This window comes from Kryptolebias marmoratus, linkage group LG8 (genome assembly GCF_001649575.2).
Source record: "Kryptolebias marmoratus isolate JLee-2015 linkage group LG8, ASM164957v2, whole genome shotgun sequence".
Taxonomy (NCBI): Eukaryota; Metazoa; Chordata; class Actinopteri; order Cyprinodontiformes; family Rivulidae; genus Kryptolebias; species Kryptolebias marmoratus.
In genome coordinates, this window is record NC_051437.1 from 14,497,018 (window position 1) to 14,517,312 (window position 20,295).

The 20,295-nt window shown below is 40.7% G+C and overlaps 2 protein-coding genes across 5 annotated transcripts in view; both read right to left on the minus strand.

The window, feature by feature from the left end:
- znf512b (zinc finger protein 512B) overlaps positions 1–894 on the minus strand; it is a 30,184-nt gene extending 29,290 nt beyond the window's left edge. For 2 of the 4 annotated variants that reach the window (XM_017415108.2, XM_017415107.2), the window contains exon 1: positions 138–893. The gene's annotated coding sequence lies outside the window, so the exon portion shown is untranslated. Of the gene's footprint in view, positions 1–137 lie in introns of all 4 variants that reach the window. The other 2 variants (XM_017415105.2, XM_017415109.2) reach the window with 2 other exon arrangements.
- Positions 895–3,845: 2,951 nt separating this feature from the next.
- The window catches only part of samd10b (sterile alpha motif domain containing 10b), a 50,759-nt gene continuing 34,309 nt past the window's right edge, over positions 3,846–20,295 (minus strand). Inside the window, exons 3-5 of the mRNA XM_017414930.3 lie at positions 19,848–20,016; positions 11,807–11,947; positions 3,846–5,097 (exon numbers count right to left, since the gene is read on the minus strand). Of these exons, the coding sequence (XP_017270419.1) occupies positions 5,075–5,097; positions 11,807–11,947; positions 19,848–20,016 (333 nt within the window). The 3' untranslated portion in view covers positions 3,846–5,074. The remainder of the gene's footprint in view (positions 5,098–11,806; positions 11,948–19,847; positions 20,017–20,295) is intronic.

Sequence of the window (20,295 nt, forward strand, 5' to 3'; positions counted from 1 at the left end):
CTCCCCCACCACCACCAGCAGCAGCATACGACGACCAGGTTGGCGAGGGGAAAATAAATAAATAAATAAAAGGCAGAGAAATCACAAATTCTGTCCGTACACGAAAGAGCAGAAAAAAATATCCAGCACAGTTTCACCTTATTTCCAGTTTCCGAACGCCTTTCCTCCCCCTCCTTCTCCTCCTTTCCTGCATTAATATGTAAACCACGAGGCACTTCTTCTCCAAGCTCCGTCTTCTCCTTTAGACACTCCGAGAGGAACGACAACAACAACAAAAAAAAAAAAAACTGCCAGAAAAAAGCACGGGCAGGTCCCCGACTCCTTCGGAGGTGGGGGGGGGGCGAAAAAAAATAAAGATTACGGGATAGTTTATACAGGCAGTGAAGCAAAATGGCGACTTTATTACGAAGGAGGAGTGAGAAAAAAAATCCTCGCGCTGGCTGTAGCGAAAGGGAGGCACAAAAATATGTTTAGTGCAGTAATTTTCGACGGCTTCGAGACGGGCGGAGAGAGGAAAAAGCAAACGAAGCGATGGAAAACAGCCACAGACGCCGAAGCTCGCTCGGTTCTTTTTTTTTCCGCTGCACTCCTCGGTTCCTTACCTCGGGGTTATATCGGCGTTTTGTTTTCTTTTTTTTCTATTTTTTTGTATTTGTTTCGGTTGTTTTTTTTTAATCTCGTCGGCCGTGTACAGTAATACAGTAATGAGTGTTGGGTCATGCGCGTCTCCGCTCCACCTTTGACAGTTGCACCGCCGACAGGAGAGTCTTCGGGGCAACTTGCAAACTCTCGCGTTATTATTATCGTCTATTTTGGAGGCTGAATAATAGTCTGGGGCTTTACTGGCTAATAAACTCGCTGCTCTCTCGACGTGACGCCGTTCGTGCCTGACGGGATAAAAATAAATAAATAAATAAATAAGCCCAGCACAGGAAAAAAAAAAGGGGGTCAGGGCTTAAATTCCTCATATCAGCCCTCATTAGGTGGGTGTTTCCACCGAGCTGCGGCTAAAAATGCTCTATCTGTGTGTGTGTCTGATTTATTTACTCGTTTAACAAAAAAGAAAAAAAAAGCCACATTTGTCATCAAAGTGTGAATATCTCCCTGTAGAACCACTGCTCCATTAGTCCACATGTAGGACCCAGAGAGGAGTCCCAAACATCCAAGGTCAAAGTTCAACCCTCATGCTTTTTAATCCCTGAAACAGGCCTGTTTGGTTTCATTAGGCCCTGTGCACACGCTGGCACCCCTCCAGTTTAAACCAGCCCAAATATAAATGTTTCACATATGCTATTATTTTCTTTTTTTTTTCCTCTCATATCACAGCTCACCAAATGAATCATTCGTGGCATCGTGGCCACCTCACTCTGTTTCCGCTAAACAACAGAGGGACTCTCTTGTAGGCTTTGACTGGTGCCAGTCAAAATGGCCTGATATTTCCCATTAGTGGTAATTTGTCTGGAAAGCATGATGTAATTATGTGTGCAAGGTTTGCTTTTAGGTGTTGCCTGCTGAGGGCAGTAGAGCTTCATCTGTGTATGTGACTGAGTGAGCTGGAGTGTGGGGAGGTGTTCATGTTCTCCTGGCTGAAGCTGAAGTTTTCTGCCTCTGAAACATCTGTCATTACTGCTCCTGATGCATGAATGTTGAACTACATGAGACAAACCAGAGAAGAAAGCAGCCATAACCACTTTTTTTCAAGACTTGATCATGTGAGCAAACACAAACCCTAACACGTATTGTGCACTAGTAATGAGATTGAATTAGAGAGAAACAATTTGTGGCTCAAAATGTTAGTTTTTGAATTGCAGCAGCAAAAGACTGCAAACACATTCTGTTCAAAGGCTGCGTTTTTCGTCCACAAGGGGGCAGTGTAGGTCTATGATTCCTCTGGAGCAGCTTCTGTAATGCAAAAAATAAAAAATAACAACAAAAAAATGAGACTCAGAGGCATCTCTGGTGGTGTCATGAGTCCAAATAAGTTTGGTCTGTCTCCTGATTTGTTTGTTAGGACTTGATGTTTTGCATCTCCAGCTCAGAGCCTGTCAGACCTTCACAGAGGGTTTTGACTAACCGGGTAACAGGTGTCATACCGTCACAGTGCTGTATTTCCAGCAAATCAGGTTTGATCTGTTTTCTTTTTATTGGGCGCTGATCAACACTTCACAGAGGGCACTGTTTGACCCGTTAATCCGCTCGACTGTGGCAGTGATTTATGTTCCCCTTTCGTTTCTGCTGAGTGAGCAGAAGGTTGTTGTTGTTTTGTTTTTTTTTAAACTACTCAGGTACTCACGTTTGCTCACCTGAAAGCTCAGAAGAGATAACCTGTTTTCTCTTGACCTTTTCAGGCAAAGTTCAAAAGAGCACATGCACGTTTTCCATACAGACGTGCGATGTGGATAAAGAGTCGCTGCATCTGAACAGCGGATAACAGTGAGCTGCTGGCACAACAAATTACCCTCTGCAGGTTGTTGTTGTTCTGTTTTGTGCCTTTTTTGCCACCAAGCAGTTGTTAGGAGCTCCCAGACAGGAGCTGATGGTGCTGTCAGCGTTGAGATCAAGCTGATCAGAGAAACAGATTTAAAAAATAATAAAAATCCAGTTCTGCAAAACAAGGCATCAGCTTTGGAGTATTTTAGAGAAAAGGCAGTAACTTTCAAAATGAATTTGCTCATTTCCAAATTATGCACACACAAAGAGGGGGAAAAAAATAGACAGTTATTTGTTTACGCTCCCCAGTTACCTACAGCAGCCATCTGCTGCTCATATCGATGCCACGACAAGGTCAAGAGGGTCACTCTTCACTGCGTCTGCTCCTCATACGTGTGCTCTGTTACCGACATGAGACGCTTTCAGTAGTTAGAGCCCATTCCGTGTGCGAGGAAGGAAGGAGGTCTGTGTTTATTTAGACAGCACGATTTCACTTCCAGACTTGAAGACGTGGCTCACGGATCCCCAATGATATTTCAGAGCAGAATGAAATCAGTATGAAGTGTTTTAAGAAAGCTTTGTATTCATTGAAGTGAAATCTCACATCCCTGTTCTCAAGTTTCTTGTCATAAAAGAGGGCTAGCTCTGTTTTTATTTTTCCTTTTGTCCATCCTGTATAGAAGCCCGCCAAGGATGTGCTCTGAAATTAAATTTCATGCCTTTTTTTTTCTTGAGATAACGACTTATTTCTCTCAGTATCTCTCAATAACGAAGCTCGTTTTGTCGCGATAACAGTTTAGCCGTAAATCTTAAGACCACAAAGCTTGTGTTCTTTTTTTAAGATAATGGGTTGATTTATTTAGTTTTATGGACGTAGAAGACCTTGTTTCTCATGATCGCAATTAAACAAAAGAAGTACCTCTTCAGTGGAAATTAAGACCGAATTAAATGAAATTTGTCCCAGTGGCAACTGACTCAAGCTGACAAAGGCAGATGAAGTAATATTCCTCTCCAGTCAGAGCGTTACAGATCACTTCCAAATGTCATGACAGCAGTTCTGAGTGATTAAACAGAGGGCAGCACTCAATTTTGCACCAGAAACATCTTGAGTAAGCAAATGGCCTTTTTCTTTAGATAATAAACCTAGCCTATTTTCCTTAAGATCTTGAAATGCTCCTGATCAGATTGTGACCTCGAGAACATCACATCAGAATTATTCACAGAGGGTACGGCTCTTCTTGGCTTCTGTAATTCTGTCCTCCTTCTAATCGTATTTGTTTTTAAGCAAGAAGTTGTTGTTTTTTTTAAAATTATTACTCTGTTGAATGTTTGTGATTCCGTGCCTCCTGGCCTTTATACATATTAAACATTTGTTTTAAAAATGTGCTCTTATCACAAAAGATCAAGACCAACACTTCGTCTCACTGAGTTTAATCCAAAAAAAAACAAAACACTTTCCATTATGGTCCTCACACACTGTACATATACTGAATCTGTAAAGTGAGTAAACATTTTCTCATTTAACTTTCCTTTCCTTTAAGCAGTTTGTCCATTATCAGTCCAGGTAACTCAAAAGTGTTGATACTTACAGTACATCGAGTAAGCTAAAGATACCACAGTGTGTTTTCTCCCTTTACCAGTCCGTAACTCTCACGATCCAACAGCTCCGAGTCGGACAACTGACGGAAGAAGGTTGGATGAGCAGGTGTTGTTTACAGGGTTCGTTGGTTTGTTTGTTTGTCTTTATTTTATTTATGCCACGCGAACATCGCCAGCCCCTGCTTGTTGCCGCCTCGAGTTACATCCAAGATTCCAGCGTCAGTCACTTTGGGGATCTCGCATCTGCCTCGCTGTCGCAGTTTGCCGTCTTAATTTATGTGCGCTGAAAACGTCGGTGTCACACCAGGGGATGGGGACAGAACACAACAGAGGCGTGTCCTTTTCTTCTCGTGTCAGTGAGTGACAGACGGCATAGACTTTAAAGTTGCACGTTGCTTCTTGTCTCTCTGCAGAAAGGATTCCCCCCTTTATTTCCTGTATACAACATCTTTTACCCATGTCATGTTCAAGTTATTGCTTTATCAGGCATAAACAGTCAGTGAATACCATTTAAACTCTATGAAACTCCCTAATTTCTCCATCAATAAACACTAAGGATACACAGATTAAAGTCTATGTTACTCTACCACACACATTTATATATAAAGGTCTAATTTCTCACTGATATCCTGGAGATTATTCACAGTACAAAAAGATTTATTGTGGCAATGACATTCAGCTCAAACTCTTATCGAATGAAAGTTTCCCAAATCTGAAAGAATTATCCACATCGCGGGGTTTAAAGGAGCCATCCTCACTAGATTTAGTGAATCTTTCATCGCATCAATATGTTTCCAAGGGTATCCCCCCCACCCCACCCGCCTTGAACGAGGGGGGCTTTGTCTCCGTCTCTGTGCCTGTAAACCAGATTGGCTGTGTTTGAATGAGAACCCTCCGGACCGGCTGGCATGCGGTCTATAGGCCCGTCCTCTTCCCCCTTTCACTCGTTGGTTCTCCGCTCACATATCTGAAGATAGCAGCTCCTCCGCGGCTCCTAGAGACAGGGGACGGCGGGAAGGGGCTGCCAGACAGATCCAGGGATGAGCTAAGAGAAATTTCCAAAGGAGGCTGTGGAGACAGGGGAGAAAATGAAAAAAGCTGAACGATTGGGACTCACACAGAAACAAAGAGGAGAGGTTTAAGAGCAGTAACTGATTGCTGCTCTTTTACTTGGTCTTACAGAGGCTCCGTGTTATCATATGATTATTTAATCTGCACAGTAACAAAGAAACAAGCTCCATTAGAGCCATAATTTAAATTTAAATACCTTGTGAATGAATCGAAAGATTACTGGCAAGGGGCAGTGCCCCTATGTTTGTCTGCGGCATTAGCAAAATATCTCGTGAATCAGAGGACCTATTTTACTGAAACTCTCAGAAAGAACTCACTGGATGTACGCCAACAACTAATAAACCTTTGGAGCGAAAGCCCATTCAAGGTGGTCGCCACAGCTAAGCGACCATAGCAAGCACAAAAATAGTGACACCTCAGCCAATTTTACAAATATTGAGCTGCATTTAGTGGGGTAATAGCAGAGAGCAAGCCGTTTTGTGAGTGCCTCGCAATACCACATGGGATCGAGCATAATGTCATTCACAGGGTTTGACCAAAACAGCTGTAATTCTAGGATGAAAGGTGGTAGGCGATATGGTTCCTTTAAAGAATGCTATGCCTTTAATTTAGACCTTTTTCAGTCCCTGTAAGAGTAATTAATGAAGTCTGGTTTCCATGAATTTATTTTAAGACACCGAGAGCCAAACAGGGATAATTCAAGAGCCAATTGTGGCTCTGGAGTCTTATTTCGGCCTTGTGCGGACTAGAGGATTGCACATTTTGTTAAATGAGGTATTGATGGATTCTTCAGGCCCACACGTGTGGCAGGAGATGAGAGGAGGGTGGAAGTAAACAGGCAGAATTTCTTCTGAGAAATGGCGTATATTCCTCTCTTTCTTTGTCATTTATATTCAGAGTTTCATTCATATTCTAATTCCTATCTACAGCTCAGCTCGAGTGAAGCTCTGAGAGGACCGGCAGCATCTCAGAAGCGTTTCAGAGCTAAAAGGTTACCGAGACGGTCTCCCACTGCAATCAAAGCACCACATGGCTCCCTTCCTGAAGGATATCGGGCATTTTATTGAGACTCTTTTTTTTTTTTTTTTCAACATCATTAGGTTTTCCTGATTAGCTGAGAGTTTCGCACATGGCAGATGGTTTCGTGCAAAGACACAGACTGACTTTGATGAAAATTTGATATGTTGATGTGGAAAAATGTGCTGACAGTTCAGTACAAAGACAAAACGACAACAGAGGCAGAAGAAGGAAGGCAGCTTTCTTACCCCGCTCTGATCCGAGCCCTCTCTCCCAAAACTTTCCAGATGTTACGATTCTTGAACGGTTCTCCCTTCCCTCAGAGAGCTGTAGCTCTGGGCTACAGAAGACTTCAACCTTGCCTATCACTGACTGACTGAAATAAAAGAGCCTAGTCCTCTGAAACGCACCGTCTAAAAATAAAACTACAACGTTCAGGCACAAAAAAGAAAACGGCCAAGGTTTCCCACATCCATGACAGGGTTAGCTGAACAAAAAAAAAGCTAAACATAACCCTCCTGGAGTGTTAGTCGGGTGTATATATAGTCGTTTGCGTTCAGCTTTGAGGTAAACTCACTTTTTCCAACGTTAGTCACTGTGTCACTACAGTATGTCTCCAGATTCAAAGGAGCTGCATAAAGTTTGCTGCTTCTCTAAGTTATAGTTACAAAACTTTCTCAGTGACAGGGCAAACTGATCTATAACCCCGTGTAGAGAAATGAATCACTTTAAAACAGCTCCAAAAGCAGAAACATCATCCTTTAAAACTTCACTCCAACTTGTTCAGAACCACCATGACAAAGAAAGTAAAACGACTTTAGATGATAACTATTTTTTGTTTGCTTTTTTTTTTCCATTTATTTATTTATGAAGGGTGCCAATGTATAAGCACTGAAGCACCCTTATCACCGTTCGCCTTATTCTTCCATTTCCATCACAATTTTTTCAATTTTCGACCCACTCCTCCTGCAGCTTTGGGGAAAAGCCATCCGAAACCTACGGCTCAGTTGGGGCCTACGGTGCTATGGCTTTTGGCAGCTGTAGATAAAATGTGCAGAAAGTGTGACAAATTTCTGGACACTGGAGTTTTGGCGAAACAAGTGAGAGAACCCGGCCTTCTCAGGAGCTCTGCGGCTCAGACTTCACAGAAGACGCATCGTTCAAAGTTTCAAAGACTGAACTGGCACTTCAACGTGTTTAACAGTTGTTACTCAGCTGGGTGGATAAGGGTGTGTATTTCAGAGTAAACACCATTGTTAACAACTGCAAGGAAGCATTGTGCCAATGCACAGATCAAAAAAAAAAAAAAGAAAGGAAAATTTTGCATCAATAATGATTAAAAGCACATTTGTTTCTTGTTTGGACAGAAAGCCCATAATCCTCTTGACTTCGGTTCAGCTCAACATATATCACTAACATACCCAAAATTCATAACCCTGGCACTTTGTTTGGGGTCACCTCGGTTTGAAAAAGTTGGTCAGAAACAAAATCCGATCACACTTGCAGCTCAGGGTAGAATTACTCATCTTCTCCATCTATTTATCCACTCAAGATAAATTAAAGTCATGTTACATTCACCGGATCTCAAGAGGTAAATCAAAACTCTTCACAAATTTTTTTATCAGTATAGCTCAGTGTCACGGTACAGAAATGAGCCGATAATGCTCTATCAGTACTTTGGATAGTATATATTGTGCCTAGAATTTCCAATTTTTGTATTGATTTAGTTTTTCACAGCCAGAAGTTAGAAAAAAAAAAGAAAAGGGGTATTACGACTTCCTTCAAAATGAATATAAAACCTCAAAAGGATCTGAAAACATTCCGGCTGCACTGCAAAGCGTTTAGCTGCTCTCTTCTATTATTTATTTTAAATAAATCAGGCATTTGTCAAAAAGAGCTGCCGATAGCTCTTATTGCTTGTAAAAGTGTAAGAATCACCAAAGAGAGCATTTTACACCTTCCCGCTGACGTGAATAATGTAAAAGCCTTGTAAAGCTGTCACGGCTACGATCAGACACAAACTCACATGAGGTTTCGGCTGCATCTCTGTGTTTTCATCCTCTTCAAAAATTTATTGCAAGATCAATATTCAATTTTTGGTAAATCCATTGGAGATGTATCAGGCCTGACAGGTGGTGTGACGGCTCCACTTAATCACTCCAGAACTGTAAGCATATTAGAAGAACTGTTCAGGGAGAAAAAGTTGTTGGTGTGTGTGTGTGTGTGGATAATTGTGTGCCTTTCTGTGCACAAGCTTCTGTTTGAGTCTGCTTATTTTCTTGCTCCTATCTTTCCATTTCACCATGACTGATCCTCTCCACACAATTCAACACAGAATCAACAGACAAAATAGATAGATTTCTCTGCTAACCCATAATTTAATTTTTACCCTACCTAGTCTCGCAAAGTGTAAATGCATATGCTCACGTTAGCACCTCTGTGAGACTCCATTTGCCAAAGAACACAAGGAATCATAATGTGGAGAAAGTTCATGGCATCTGTGTCTGATGTTTTTCATATTAAATGTCTGAAATGAAAAGTACGACAACTAAGTCAATCACAGACATATAAAAAGTTGTTTTTCTTTTCCCCAGTGAAAGGATCTCGCCCAGTGACTGCTGTGGATAGGCACCAGCTCCCTGTGACCCTGAACAGGAACAAGCGAGTAAAAAAAGATGGATGGATGGTTCCACAAAGAACACCAGTGTAGACATCTGATTGGTGTGCGCATATGTTGCTGTTCTCCTCTTCATGGATCACCTCAGCGAGCTAACTCGCATGAAAGATTTGGCAATTGTTTTATGCCAGATGCCCATCCTGGGCTCAAACCTGCAGCCGTAGAATTTCAAGACTGGGGCACTGACCACTGAGCTACCACAGCCCCAGCTTGATCAGTGTTCACACATAATATTCTAAAATCGGTCATGGTATGGATAAGCAGTAATTTTTGATTCTTCAAAGTTGGAAGAATTGGAAGAATCAATGCAACTGTCTTTTATTATTATTATTATTATTATTATTATTATTATTATTATTATTATTATTATTATTATTATTATTATTATTATCATTAAGTTGTTTTCTAACAGCGCTTTTCCAACTTGGGTGTTTTTTTTTTTTAACGCAACACCTACCACCTATTCCTGTTAGAAAGAAAAAAAAATCAGAAAAAGACACATTGGAGCATCCCATCATCTGTTTCTGCCCTCGTAGTTTATTTTGAAATGATTCTGAAGTGGAAACTATGGTCACAGGTGAGCTACCTGCATCCCAGTCCGCGCTGATCCATTGCACCGGTGAAAATGAAAGAATATAAAGATTCCTGGCATCAGAATTAGAAACAGCACCCCTCTGTGTACCTAAAGCCTCTGTTTCATTAGAAAGGTTTTTTTTCAGCTGCAGGACTTGGCGTGAGTCCTGCTGGCACTTTAATTTACTGCAAATCCCAACAGTGTGGGACCAGGTGGAAGGGAGCGATGGGACTGGGGTAACAGGAAAGGACAAGAATGTTCAAAGACTGAATTATTACCAACAAATTTTAAAAAGGGTTTTTGCTTCAAATGCCCATCCCTAATTTCTATTCGGCGTCATTAAATGCAGCACTTAGTTACAAAGTTGTAGACAGTTTCGTTTATCAGCAAACTGTGTTTACAACTTTCAGTCAAGACCCACACCTTTGCCCTCGTGCACTGTGTTATCGCCACCTCTTCCACCTCTCACTTCTCATTTTGTTAAAAATTGAAGCGTCGACATTTTTATTTTCTAGCATTTGCCCCATACCTTTATTGCCTCGCAATTACCCCCAACTCTGTGAAAATCAAGTGTTATACAAGGCCACCCAATTAGCCTGCCCTTAAAGCTTAAAGTCAAAGGCTCACAAACTGGGAAATTACATTTGCTCTGCCCAGTTAATGAAGGTGTCCAATCAGCAATTTAATTCTGTCTCATTACCTTTTTGGTTGCTTCGCAGCTCTGACTTTAATTCAGTCCAGCATGCTCGATTGATTTGAAGGTCAACAAAAGCTCTTCTTTTCCTGTGTGGTGTGGTATTCAAAAGTTTGGAGACAACTCAATTAAACCGAAAGGGTAGGAGTAAATTTTGAAAAAAAAAAGAAAAGAAATGGTTATAACGATGCCGGGGGAAAAAAGCAGTTTGTGTAAGGATCAGACAACATTTTCATTCGTTTAAAGAACTGAAAGAGATGTGTGTTTTGCTTATATTTGCCGATTCTAAGACTTTTTTTAATTAAAATTTAGAAAATTATTTTTTTTTAGTGGTTAATATGGCACTTGTTTGTTTTGAGTTACTCAAAAACTCAAATGGATTTGCATGAATATTATGCATGACTGACGTTACAAGTGCTTGACCTTTGATATTAGTCTGGATCTGGATCCTTCGCAGCCAACCGCAGTCCTAGATTGCTCATTTAACAAAATGTTCGACTAGTGCATTAGGGACTCACCTCGAAGCAGTCTGTAGTGGACCGTATTATGCAAAAAATCCAAACAGTAAGAGCATTAATAGCATTGGTGATCAAAAGGTGAGACAGGGAACGTGCTCCGGAACAAAAAGTTAATTAATATAGAGTACTTGTTGGAATTAAACTTGCAATAAACGAGCTGAAGAATGAATTCACAATGATCAGTTAATGGTTAACAAATTAGGAATTTTTAAGAGGTGACCAGAACAGCTGCCGCTCTGTCATTTTTCAAGCTAAGATGATTGGGGTTTAAGACCTTTAATGCACAATTGCTTTATTTCAGACAACTTTATCTGATGCAGAAGGAACCATCCAGAGAAAAAAACGTTTTGCCACTTTTGTCATGTTTGCAGAAAAACTTCCAGCTCTTTTTAACGCACAGAAACTTTTGATAGCTGATTAAAAGCACACTTGAAGCTACTGAAGCTGTAAGCTTGTTGTAGTCCGCCCTAATATTGCAGAGCCCTTCTCATTCGAGGCATGTATTTGGCTAAGATGTTGCCGCAACTCAATTTAGGCCAGGGATTATAGTCCCCAAAGTAATGTGTCCTTGCATTTCTCTCTGAACTACTAAGTTACAACAACAAAAACAGCGTAGACCCCATCATTAAATGAGACTTTTTATGGACGTTAGGATTTACAAATCTTGAATTTTGATCAGGAAGTCTGTATTAATAATCCAGATGTTTGGGGGTTGCAATTTCTTATGAAATGGTGTAATATAACAAGGTCGTGGAATAACTGAACCAAGATCAAAGCAACTTAGACAAAGGAAAATAGTTTTACTTTGATGACTTATGACCAGTCATGCATACACCCATGCACACAAAGAAAACAACAACAAAGATTCAGCACAACATAAAAGACACATATTTACAAGAAACGAGCCACATGAAACAAATCCAGGTGGGCCAAGGCAGTTTACAGATGGCCGGGTAATGAAAGTGGTCAATGAAGCCGTCGCTCAGAGCCAGAGCGGCAAATCAAGATAGCCCGTCGATAAAACCACAAAGCCACAGCAATTGAGCTTTGATGTCTAACTCCACGTATGCCACAGCAGGCACGCGTGATCTCAGGCTGCCTCCTCCTAATTTGACCTCTATTTGTTAGACTTTCTTTTCCCCCTTGTCACTTGAAAGCATTCACACACACACACAAAAAAAGTCAAACAAAGGATGACAGGAATACAAACCAACGTAGTCACTCACCTCTGCTGAGGAGCTGCAGGTTGCGAACCTCTTCTCTGACCTGCAGCTGGAGGACCTGTTGGAGGACCTCCTGCCTCAGAGTGTCCTGGACGATTCCCATCCTCTCTAGCTTCTCTCCGTTCAAACGGAGCAATGCCCGTCCTGCCAGGAGGACAAGTGGATCGGTTAAATTTCTGTGAAGGCAAACTGAACCAAACAGCTAACCAAAAAGTCGAATGTGCAGCTGGGTCCCAAGCTAATGACTCCAAGTAGTTAAAGACCCCGGCAACACTTGGGTCGAGAAAACATCTTTTTTATTTTGCCTGCTCGTGACCTTCATGATGCAGGAGCATTTACCCGCTTAGATTTTTTTTTTCCTTTTCTTGCCCCTTGGAAGTAGGTGAAGTTGTGCTACTAATGACCCAAAGTACATCAATCAAATTGCATCAAAATGGCAGAAAAAAAGAAAAGAATCAAAGTGTTAGACTCGTCCAGTCAAAGCCCAAACCACAACACAGTTAAACTTGTCTGAAAATTGTGTGTTGTAGGATAGATTGCTCTCCATGCACCTAATGGAGCTTCATATAATTTTGATGTACTTTTTGTACAATGTTAATAAATATTTTGATGAGTTAAACTATATATTGATACATTATTCTGTGTTAAGATTACGTTTTACTTTGTAAACTTACTTTAGAGTCTCTTGAAAGACCTCTATGATTACAATAAAGTGTTATTAGTTTACTACTTGTTTATCTGTCACTTATGAAGGTCAAAAGGAATATACTGGAAATATACAGGAAAATACTGTCCTTGCGTTGGAAATGTTCAATTTAGCCTGTTAAAATGAAGTATTAGATTGTCACTTTTAATATACATTTATGAAAAACACTCATTAAGCATCAGTTCAGATCTTTTGAAGTGGGCTTCTGTGGAAAGGTTATGAGCAATTATTTAATTACCTGCCATAAATAGTCCTTTTAGTCACTTCAATTTGGAGAAACAGTTTCATTCTGACCATACTGATGAGCTCTGGACTGCTGCCGTCTTAACAATGCAGACTCAAAACATTCATAGCAGTCCATGCAGACTCAATGTTATTAACGTATACACTGCCATCAGTTTCACCTATTTATATGGAAATCTATGGTCATTTGCAAACTCAAATAGAAGTGGCAGCAGCTAGCGGTAGCACTTCTGGGGCACGTCCAGCAGGAACTCCATAATATTTCTGTTAAAATAACGGCGCAATGTAAAAATACCAGCTTTGTAACGGTTTATAAACTACGGTTCACATGAACCACTGTGAAACCTTTGAGACTGTTGTCGTTTTAAGATGGTGGCAATTCACTTTAGTCTCGGCTCTGCCAAGGCAACCTGTTGTCGTATCAACCTGGTCAGAATCAAACTCTATTTCTTTAAAGTGAAGCCTTTCAAAGAGCCATCTACAATTAATGTCAACTACAATTAAGATATTAATTGGTCATACCTTTTTACCCCCCCACCCCCACCCCCCTTAAAATAAAAGAGCTGAACTATCCCTTTAAGTGATGCCTCAAATTCTTTTACAGTATTAAATTTAAATCAGAAACTTAGCATGATGTTATTATAGGATAAATATGCATTGCATTAAGATACAGAGCCGTGCCCCAGACAGCCCACCCCACCACCATCACCTCATTTTAAAGGTTATAAAACATAAATTGCACCAAATCTCAGGTTTCACACACAAACGGGGGAAGTTAAATTTCTATTTGCTATCAGAAGGTCTGCATGTGGTTTGCATAAGAAAAGCCCAGGTATTTATTTGACATTTATAATTGCAGCGTGCAGTCAGTCGTAAGTGCGCTCGCTTTTTTACACCTAGATGGTCCAGGAGTTTCCGTTCTGCTGAGCCCTGCAGCCTGCCGGTTAGTCAGCGCTTGTTTTCCTGTGGCTACGTTTTTACGACAGAATTCGGCAATTAACCCTCGGGACACACACACATTTGCCATACCATTACCCACAGTAAACAGTCTTTAAGCCGCACTGACACAAACACGGGGACGGCGTGACAAACCTGTATGCGCGGAGGCGCGGACTGATACTACGGCTGGGAGAGCAACGGAGAGAAACATTAGGAATCCATCATACCTGCACCAGCTCTGTACGACACCCAAAACATAATTAGACTCATTACTCACGCCGCTCCCTGTCCACATCATTCCATTCATTCCAGCTTCCTTGATCTGAACATCAGAACATCCTCCGCATGTCTGTCTGCAGAGGTTGTTTGCCTTTAATCTGCATTTTAGGCATATGTTGCAGATGGGAACTCCTGTCTGTTTTATGCATGCGCTTCATATAAAAAGCAAGAAGTCTATTTATTTATCTCTGTCTCTCGCTCTCTCACACATGATTAACTCGGTTTATTGGCCTCTGTGTCTAACCTGAGCAGCTTTTCCGGGGCCTGACTGCAACAGCAGATACAACGAAAGAGGAATGAAACTGAAATAAAGCAAAGGCAGCAAAATAGAATGATTTGTTTTCTTTGATCTCTAAGTGTAATAAATAATAAAAGAAAACTTTAACGGTGAGACAATAGTCATATTTCATGAGAAACGGGTTTAAAATAGAGAAGTGCTCTGTTTGGTTTACGGTATGGGACTACTGTGTGCTCTCTCATGGTTCAGAACATCTTTTTTAGTCAAAGCTTGCTTAATTTTTGTTTTACTGACCACCCCCACAAGGCAGAGATGGACCAAAATGTTTTTGCCTGCTGGTGCGTGTGTGTATGTGTGTGTCTGTAATCAAAATATCTCATGAACCTCTGGCCAAATTTCAATAAAACCTGCCGTAAATAATCAGCAGACGTACATCTGCAAAGGATTACCTGAAGAATCAAGATGGCTGCCACATCCAACTGACCTTATAAAACAGAGAAAGGACTGTAATTCAGCGAGTTTAATGTATAGAGAGCTAAAATTTGGTGTGGTCATAGCTGAGAGGCTCATTGTGCAAGGTCTTAAAACTGTAGTCAATACTGGCTGACAGCTAGTTAAATATCTCATGAATCACTGAACAACTTTTTATAAAGTAAAGTAATCACCAGATATACATCTACCTCAGTCTACAAACATGCATGTTAGGCTTGCTTCAGGCCCAGGTCTCCCTTAAAAAAAGACATCTGAGATTTCAGTGGGATTTGTCTGGTTAAATAAAGGTTAATAAATAAATAAAAATAAATATAACTGATTAGGTGTGGAAGTCAGTCCAGCTGAAGATGGCCACCACAGCAGATCACCATTAGCCAACACAATAACGGCAGTCAGTCTCACAGACATGGAGCTCCAATTTCATGTGGTAGTAGCCGATAGTCATCAGCAGCACGTGCTCTACATGTGTTTGTGTGTTGTAAGTATTAGCTGAGGGAATAACACTGCAGTATTATGGTCAGGTTTCTTTAGCTGAAGGGACCGTTTTCAGTGAAAGTGATTAAGTTTGAACGAAGACGAGAGAACATCATTTCAAAAAGGAACAATAACCAATGTTTTTTCTTTTTAATGTCCCAGTTTTTGTAGATATTATATGAGGCTTTCACTGGAACTAGACAAGGTAAATGCATCAAGCAGCGCTCGCTTTATAATCCAGACAATAGTTACCCCTGATGGGTTGTGGCTCCTCTCGCTGACAAACGAATTAGCTTTCATAATAGCTGAATGATTGGTGTGGTTATGCCTTTGTTCGCTCACGCTCTTTAAGGGCTGATTATTTGCTTCTCTTTCGGAGTCCAGGTGCACGCTGTTTTGAGCAAACAACCCATCGTCGCGGACAAACAACAATAATTTTGTTGGCTTTACATTTTCAGTATCCCTTTTACACAACGCCGCTTGTTTCCTTGCGTGTGCACGTGTAAACATCTTCAACTCGTCTCCACAGAAGCCCCTCTCGTTTGTTCTTGCCAACAGCTGCTGCACCAGTGTGTCCTAGAACCCCCCACCCCCCCACGCCCTTGCTCTGTGGATGTGTGTGAGCGTATGTGTGTGTACAAATGAGACACAGCAGATGAATGGAGCTCAGATCAATTCCCCTCAGACAGAACTAATGCAGCTTCTAATAATTGCCTGATGATAGGGAAAGTATGCTGTCAAAGGGAGAAAAGAGACACAAAAAAAAACAAGAGCTTTTTGCAGTGGAGATCACTTTTTCTCAATTTGGCTTCAAAATAAATTGCTTATTAATGATGTCTGTGGGCAAAGGGGAAGCAATTCTACCTTGGCTCGGACAATGATGACTCTTAAAGCAGTCTGGAAAGCAATCCAAAAGAGAGGAAGGTAAAGACTTTCCTGTAAAAACAATTTTTGGTTTAGTCCTTTGATACAAGCTCATCAGCTCATGCTTGAATTAAAGCCTAATGTAAAGTAGTTTAAGGTCATAACAAGACTTTATAGGAATTAAAGCTAGTAAAATTAGCTCTATAACAAGCCGATATCTCAGCTGTAACTGAATGAGATCAAATGGACAACCTGGACAAGCCATCCATCACAACCAAGCTCAGATGGTTGCCACAGCCAACTGACCCTAAAAGCCACAAAATGACAAGAACTCAGTCAGTTTTACAGATATTGACCTAAGATTTGGTGTGGTTGCAGCTCAGACTGATCCTCAACACATATCCTGAGTGCTAACAGATTGCATAGGTTGTTTGTTTGAAATGTTGCTTGAATTAACTATTAATTATTTGCAGTTAACTCTGTCTGTCTGTTAACAAAACATCCCATGGCTCCCTAAGCAGATTTTATTAAAACTTTAAGGAATTAGTCAATAGTTGCACCTCTGCAACTGAGTCAACTCAATTCTAGTTGGCCGCTATAACCAACTCACCTAATGAAACACAAAAATTGATTGTAAAATTATGTAAATTTCATTTTTACAGAAATCGGGCTAAAATTTGATGTTGTTGTAGGTGAGATTCACAACACATGCCCTACTCCAGGGGTCTCCAATCCTGGTCCTCGAGGGCCACTATCCTGCATGTTTTATTTGTTTCTCTGCTCCAGCACACCTGATTTGAATCAATGGGTGATTAACAGACTTCTGCAGAACATGAAGAGGTAATTTAACCTCTGGAGCAGGGAAAACATGAAGAATAGAGGCCCTCAAGGACCAGGATTGGCCACCCCTGCCCTACTCACTGCACAAGCTCTTTGCTTAAAATTTTACATTAACTGTTGGAGTCAGCCCTGTTTGCCTGTTGGCAAAATATCTCATGAACATGTTCATCTCATCAGACAAAAAGTAATCACTGGATGTATATCTACAACTAATTAACTTTAAAAGTCAGTTCAATTCAAGATGGCCTCCACAGCGAATCCAAATTAGTCAACTCCAAAATTGGACTGCTAGATCTTTAATTACTGGCTGGTTTTATGCTACAGTTAACAGCAAAATACAAACCTTAAACCCCCGCTCCATCTGTCTCAGCCATTGTGTCCTTGGGTAAGACACTTTACCCGGCTCGCCTACTGGTGGTGGTCAGAGGGCTCTGTGGCGCCGGTGTGATGGCTGCCTCACCTCTGTCAGTCCGCCCCAGGGCAGCTCACCACCATCAGTGTATGAACGTGTGGATGAATGGGTCCTCGGACTAGATAAAGTACTATATAAGTGCAAGTCATTTACCATTTTTGCAGAACTATAATGTTTATTTGGTTAGAAAATGAATATAAATGCATACAAAACGTAGGCAGCTTGCTCCACTGTGCCATGACAAAAAGACTCTCTGAACAAACACAAACCAAATCTAGTAGGTGTTGGTGAGAACCAGAATCCTTCCTATAAGACACTGAATTTCTTCGTGGAACATTTATGCGTGGAGCGTTTTCATGCTGCTCTTGTGACTCAACAACAAAAACATATTCAGTTAACACTAGCAGACGGGAGGTAATAATCGAGGCGAAATGGAATGAAGCTGGACGTGAGCGAGCAAAATTACATCTGAGTCCTTCTGTCAGCTCCTCTCTTTGGGAGCCCATCAGAGCTGCTGCAGCTATGACAGTGACAGGATTGTTACCCTACAGCCAGTAGGTGTGTACAGTCCAGCATGTGTCTCTGTAAGGGCACGCGTGTCCTGTGTTTGTGTGTGCATGCAAATGTAACTGCGGTGGCTGAACCCTCTGGCACAATACGACAATCTGCTCTCTGTGCAACACTGAAAAAGAAACTGTTCCACCGTCTGGTCTGTCCAGGCGGGGGATAAGTGTGAGAATTTAGTGTAAGTGTGTCTACACTTTTCTAAGCACTTCCCTATGTGTTTTTGTGGCGTTTTGTTGTGTGTGGAAGCACTTGGGTATGCCTTTGTGAGCTATCAAACAAAAATTGCCTTCACCCTTTTAGCTACCCAACATTAAAGCCTTTTAAATCTCCTTTGCAGAAATTTAAGCTTATATGTTTTTGAGGCAAAAAGGCTAAGCTGTGCAAACTAGAAAATGAGCAAATATGGAATTTGCTGCCACTTTAAAGGCATTTATTTGAAATAAATCGCAACAATGTGCTTTTTGTTAAAGGTTAGAGGTCAGAAAACAGTCAAAGATCTAAATTTATGTGCTAAACTAATATGGAAAAATGAATTGAAGAACAGAAAGGCTGTGGTAAGATAAGTTAAAAGTGATGTATTTAGCAGTGTAAAATAAACCTCCAAAATGACTTGGAATTATGAGTCAAAAACTTAACTCTAAAACTTGAAGGATTCCTTTATAAATGCCACAAACAATTAACCCTGAAGAAAACTCTTCATTTATGTAAAGGTGACCAACTACCTAAAAGAAATAAAGTCATAAGAAGTATTGTGTTACCAAACTTACTAATAAAATCTTTTTTATTCACTTGAACAGGACGAGTAAGCTGCAGCTTTACTTGCAAGTTCATCAACACGCTACATAATCTGACTTCTCCTGATATTAGACCTTTACTCGATCATCTGACAAACATCCTGTGGATGAAAATCAGACATATTAATGACTACTAAAGAAATCTCCTCTTCAAAATTGACTAAGACGAGAGAGAGAAAAATATCTCCAAATGAAACACAGCAGTTAATGAATTCATCATAATGTACATTATATTACACTTTTATGCTCTACCTTTAAAGGCAGACAAGGTGAGAATAAAAGCAGTTTTTTATTATCTGGATCCCAATCACACTTTATCAGTTTCTGTGTCACCCAAGCAAAGTCAAAAAAACATAATGTTAAGATCTTCAACAGGTTCTAACATTCAAGGTGTACAAATGAGAAGTTGTGTCGGTCAAAAGAGACATTTTTGTGTTGCTCCCACAATGTTTCAACCCATTTTAGAAATTTATTACATCACTTTACTACAATTTTTTAATATAAAGTGTTTCATTCGTGTTTTTAAACAGTTGAATGTTAAAAGATCAACTAATAGTTGAAATTGTTTTATTAGTTATTAAGTAAAATGACTCTGGTTGGGATTACAAAGTTAGGGTATTTAGATATACCAGTAGAGATCCTTCCTGGAAAGTGGACTGGTTGTCGTGGGCCAGTTGAACGGCCCCCAAGGTCTCCAAATCTGACCCTCTTGTACTTTTATCTTTGGGGTCATCTGAAGGCAATTGTCTATGCTGTGAAGATACGAGATGTGCAGCACCTGAAACTACGGCTACTGGAAGCCTGTGGTTGCATTTCTCCTGCGGTGTTGCTGTCAGTGTGTGAAGTGGTGAGAAGAGGGCTGCATCGACAATCCAACACAATGAGCAGCACTTTGAACACATTTTTTAAGTGGTGAGAAACTTGTAAATAACTCATGAAAGAATAAAGTTACGTTAAAACCAGCCACACCGTTGTTTTTCTTGTGATATTCCTCATAGGTTTGATATGTCACATGACCCTCTTCCCATTGAAAAGTCTCCCCCCTCCCATATACTAATGTGCCACAAACAGGAAGTTAATATCACCAACCATTCACATTTTATTAAGGTGTATCCATAGAAATGGCCCCACCCTGTATATAGTTCATAGTATAGATCAGTAAGAAGAGACGCATTTCTCTGTGTTGTGCCCTCTACCTGTGATGGCGTGGTGGGAGAACGCTTCTACGTAGGTCAGGTAGTTGTGAGGACAGTGTTTCTTCAGCCACTTGCAGACATCTTGTTGAGTCCACAGCACCACCGGTTTGGACAGACTGGACAGCGTGGGACTGGTGTGGTAGACCGCGAAAGCTTCACCCGGATGCAGCTGAAACACAGACGAAACAAATGGTTTACATCCGCCAGAGTACTGTGCATAAACCAGCTATTTGATCTTTAATAATTCTAAACATCGCCTTGCAACGTGGCTTTACAAGTTCACTTCTTCTCAAATCTGTAATTCGTTACGCCTAAATATTATAATATCAAGTAATAAGATAAGACGATTTATTCAAATGGCGTCATTTGCAATGAAACCCTTACTGGTAGCGTTGTAAACCATAAGTAGAAAATAAGCAGAGTGTTAAGGAAAATGGTTCATTAAATG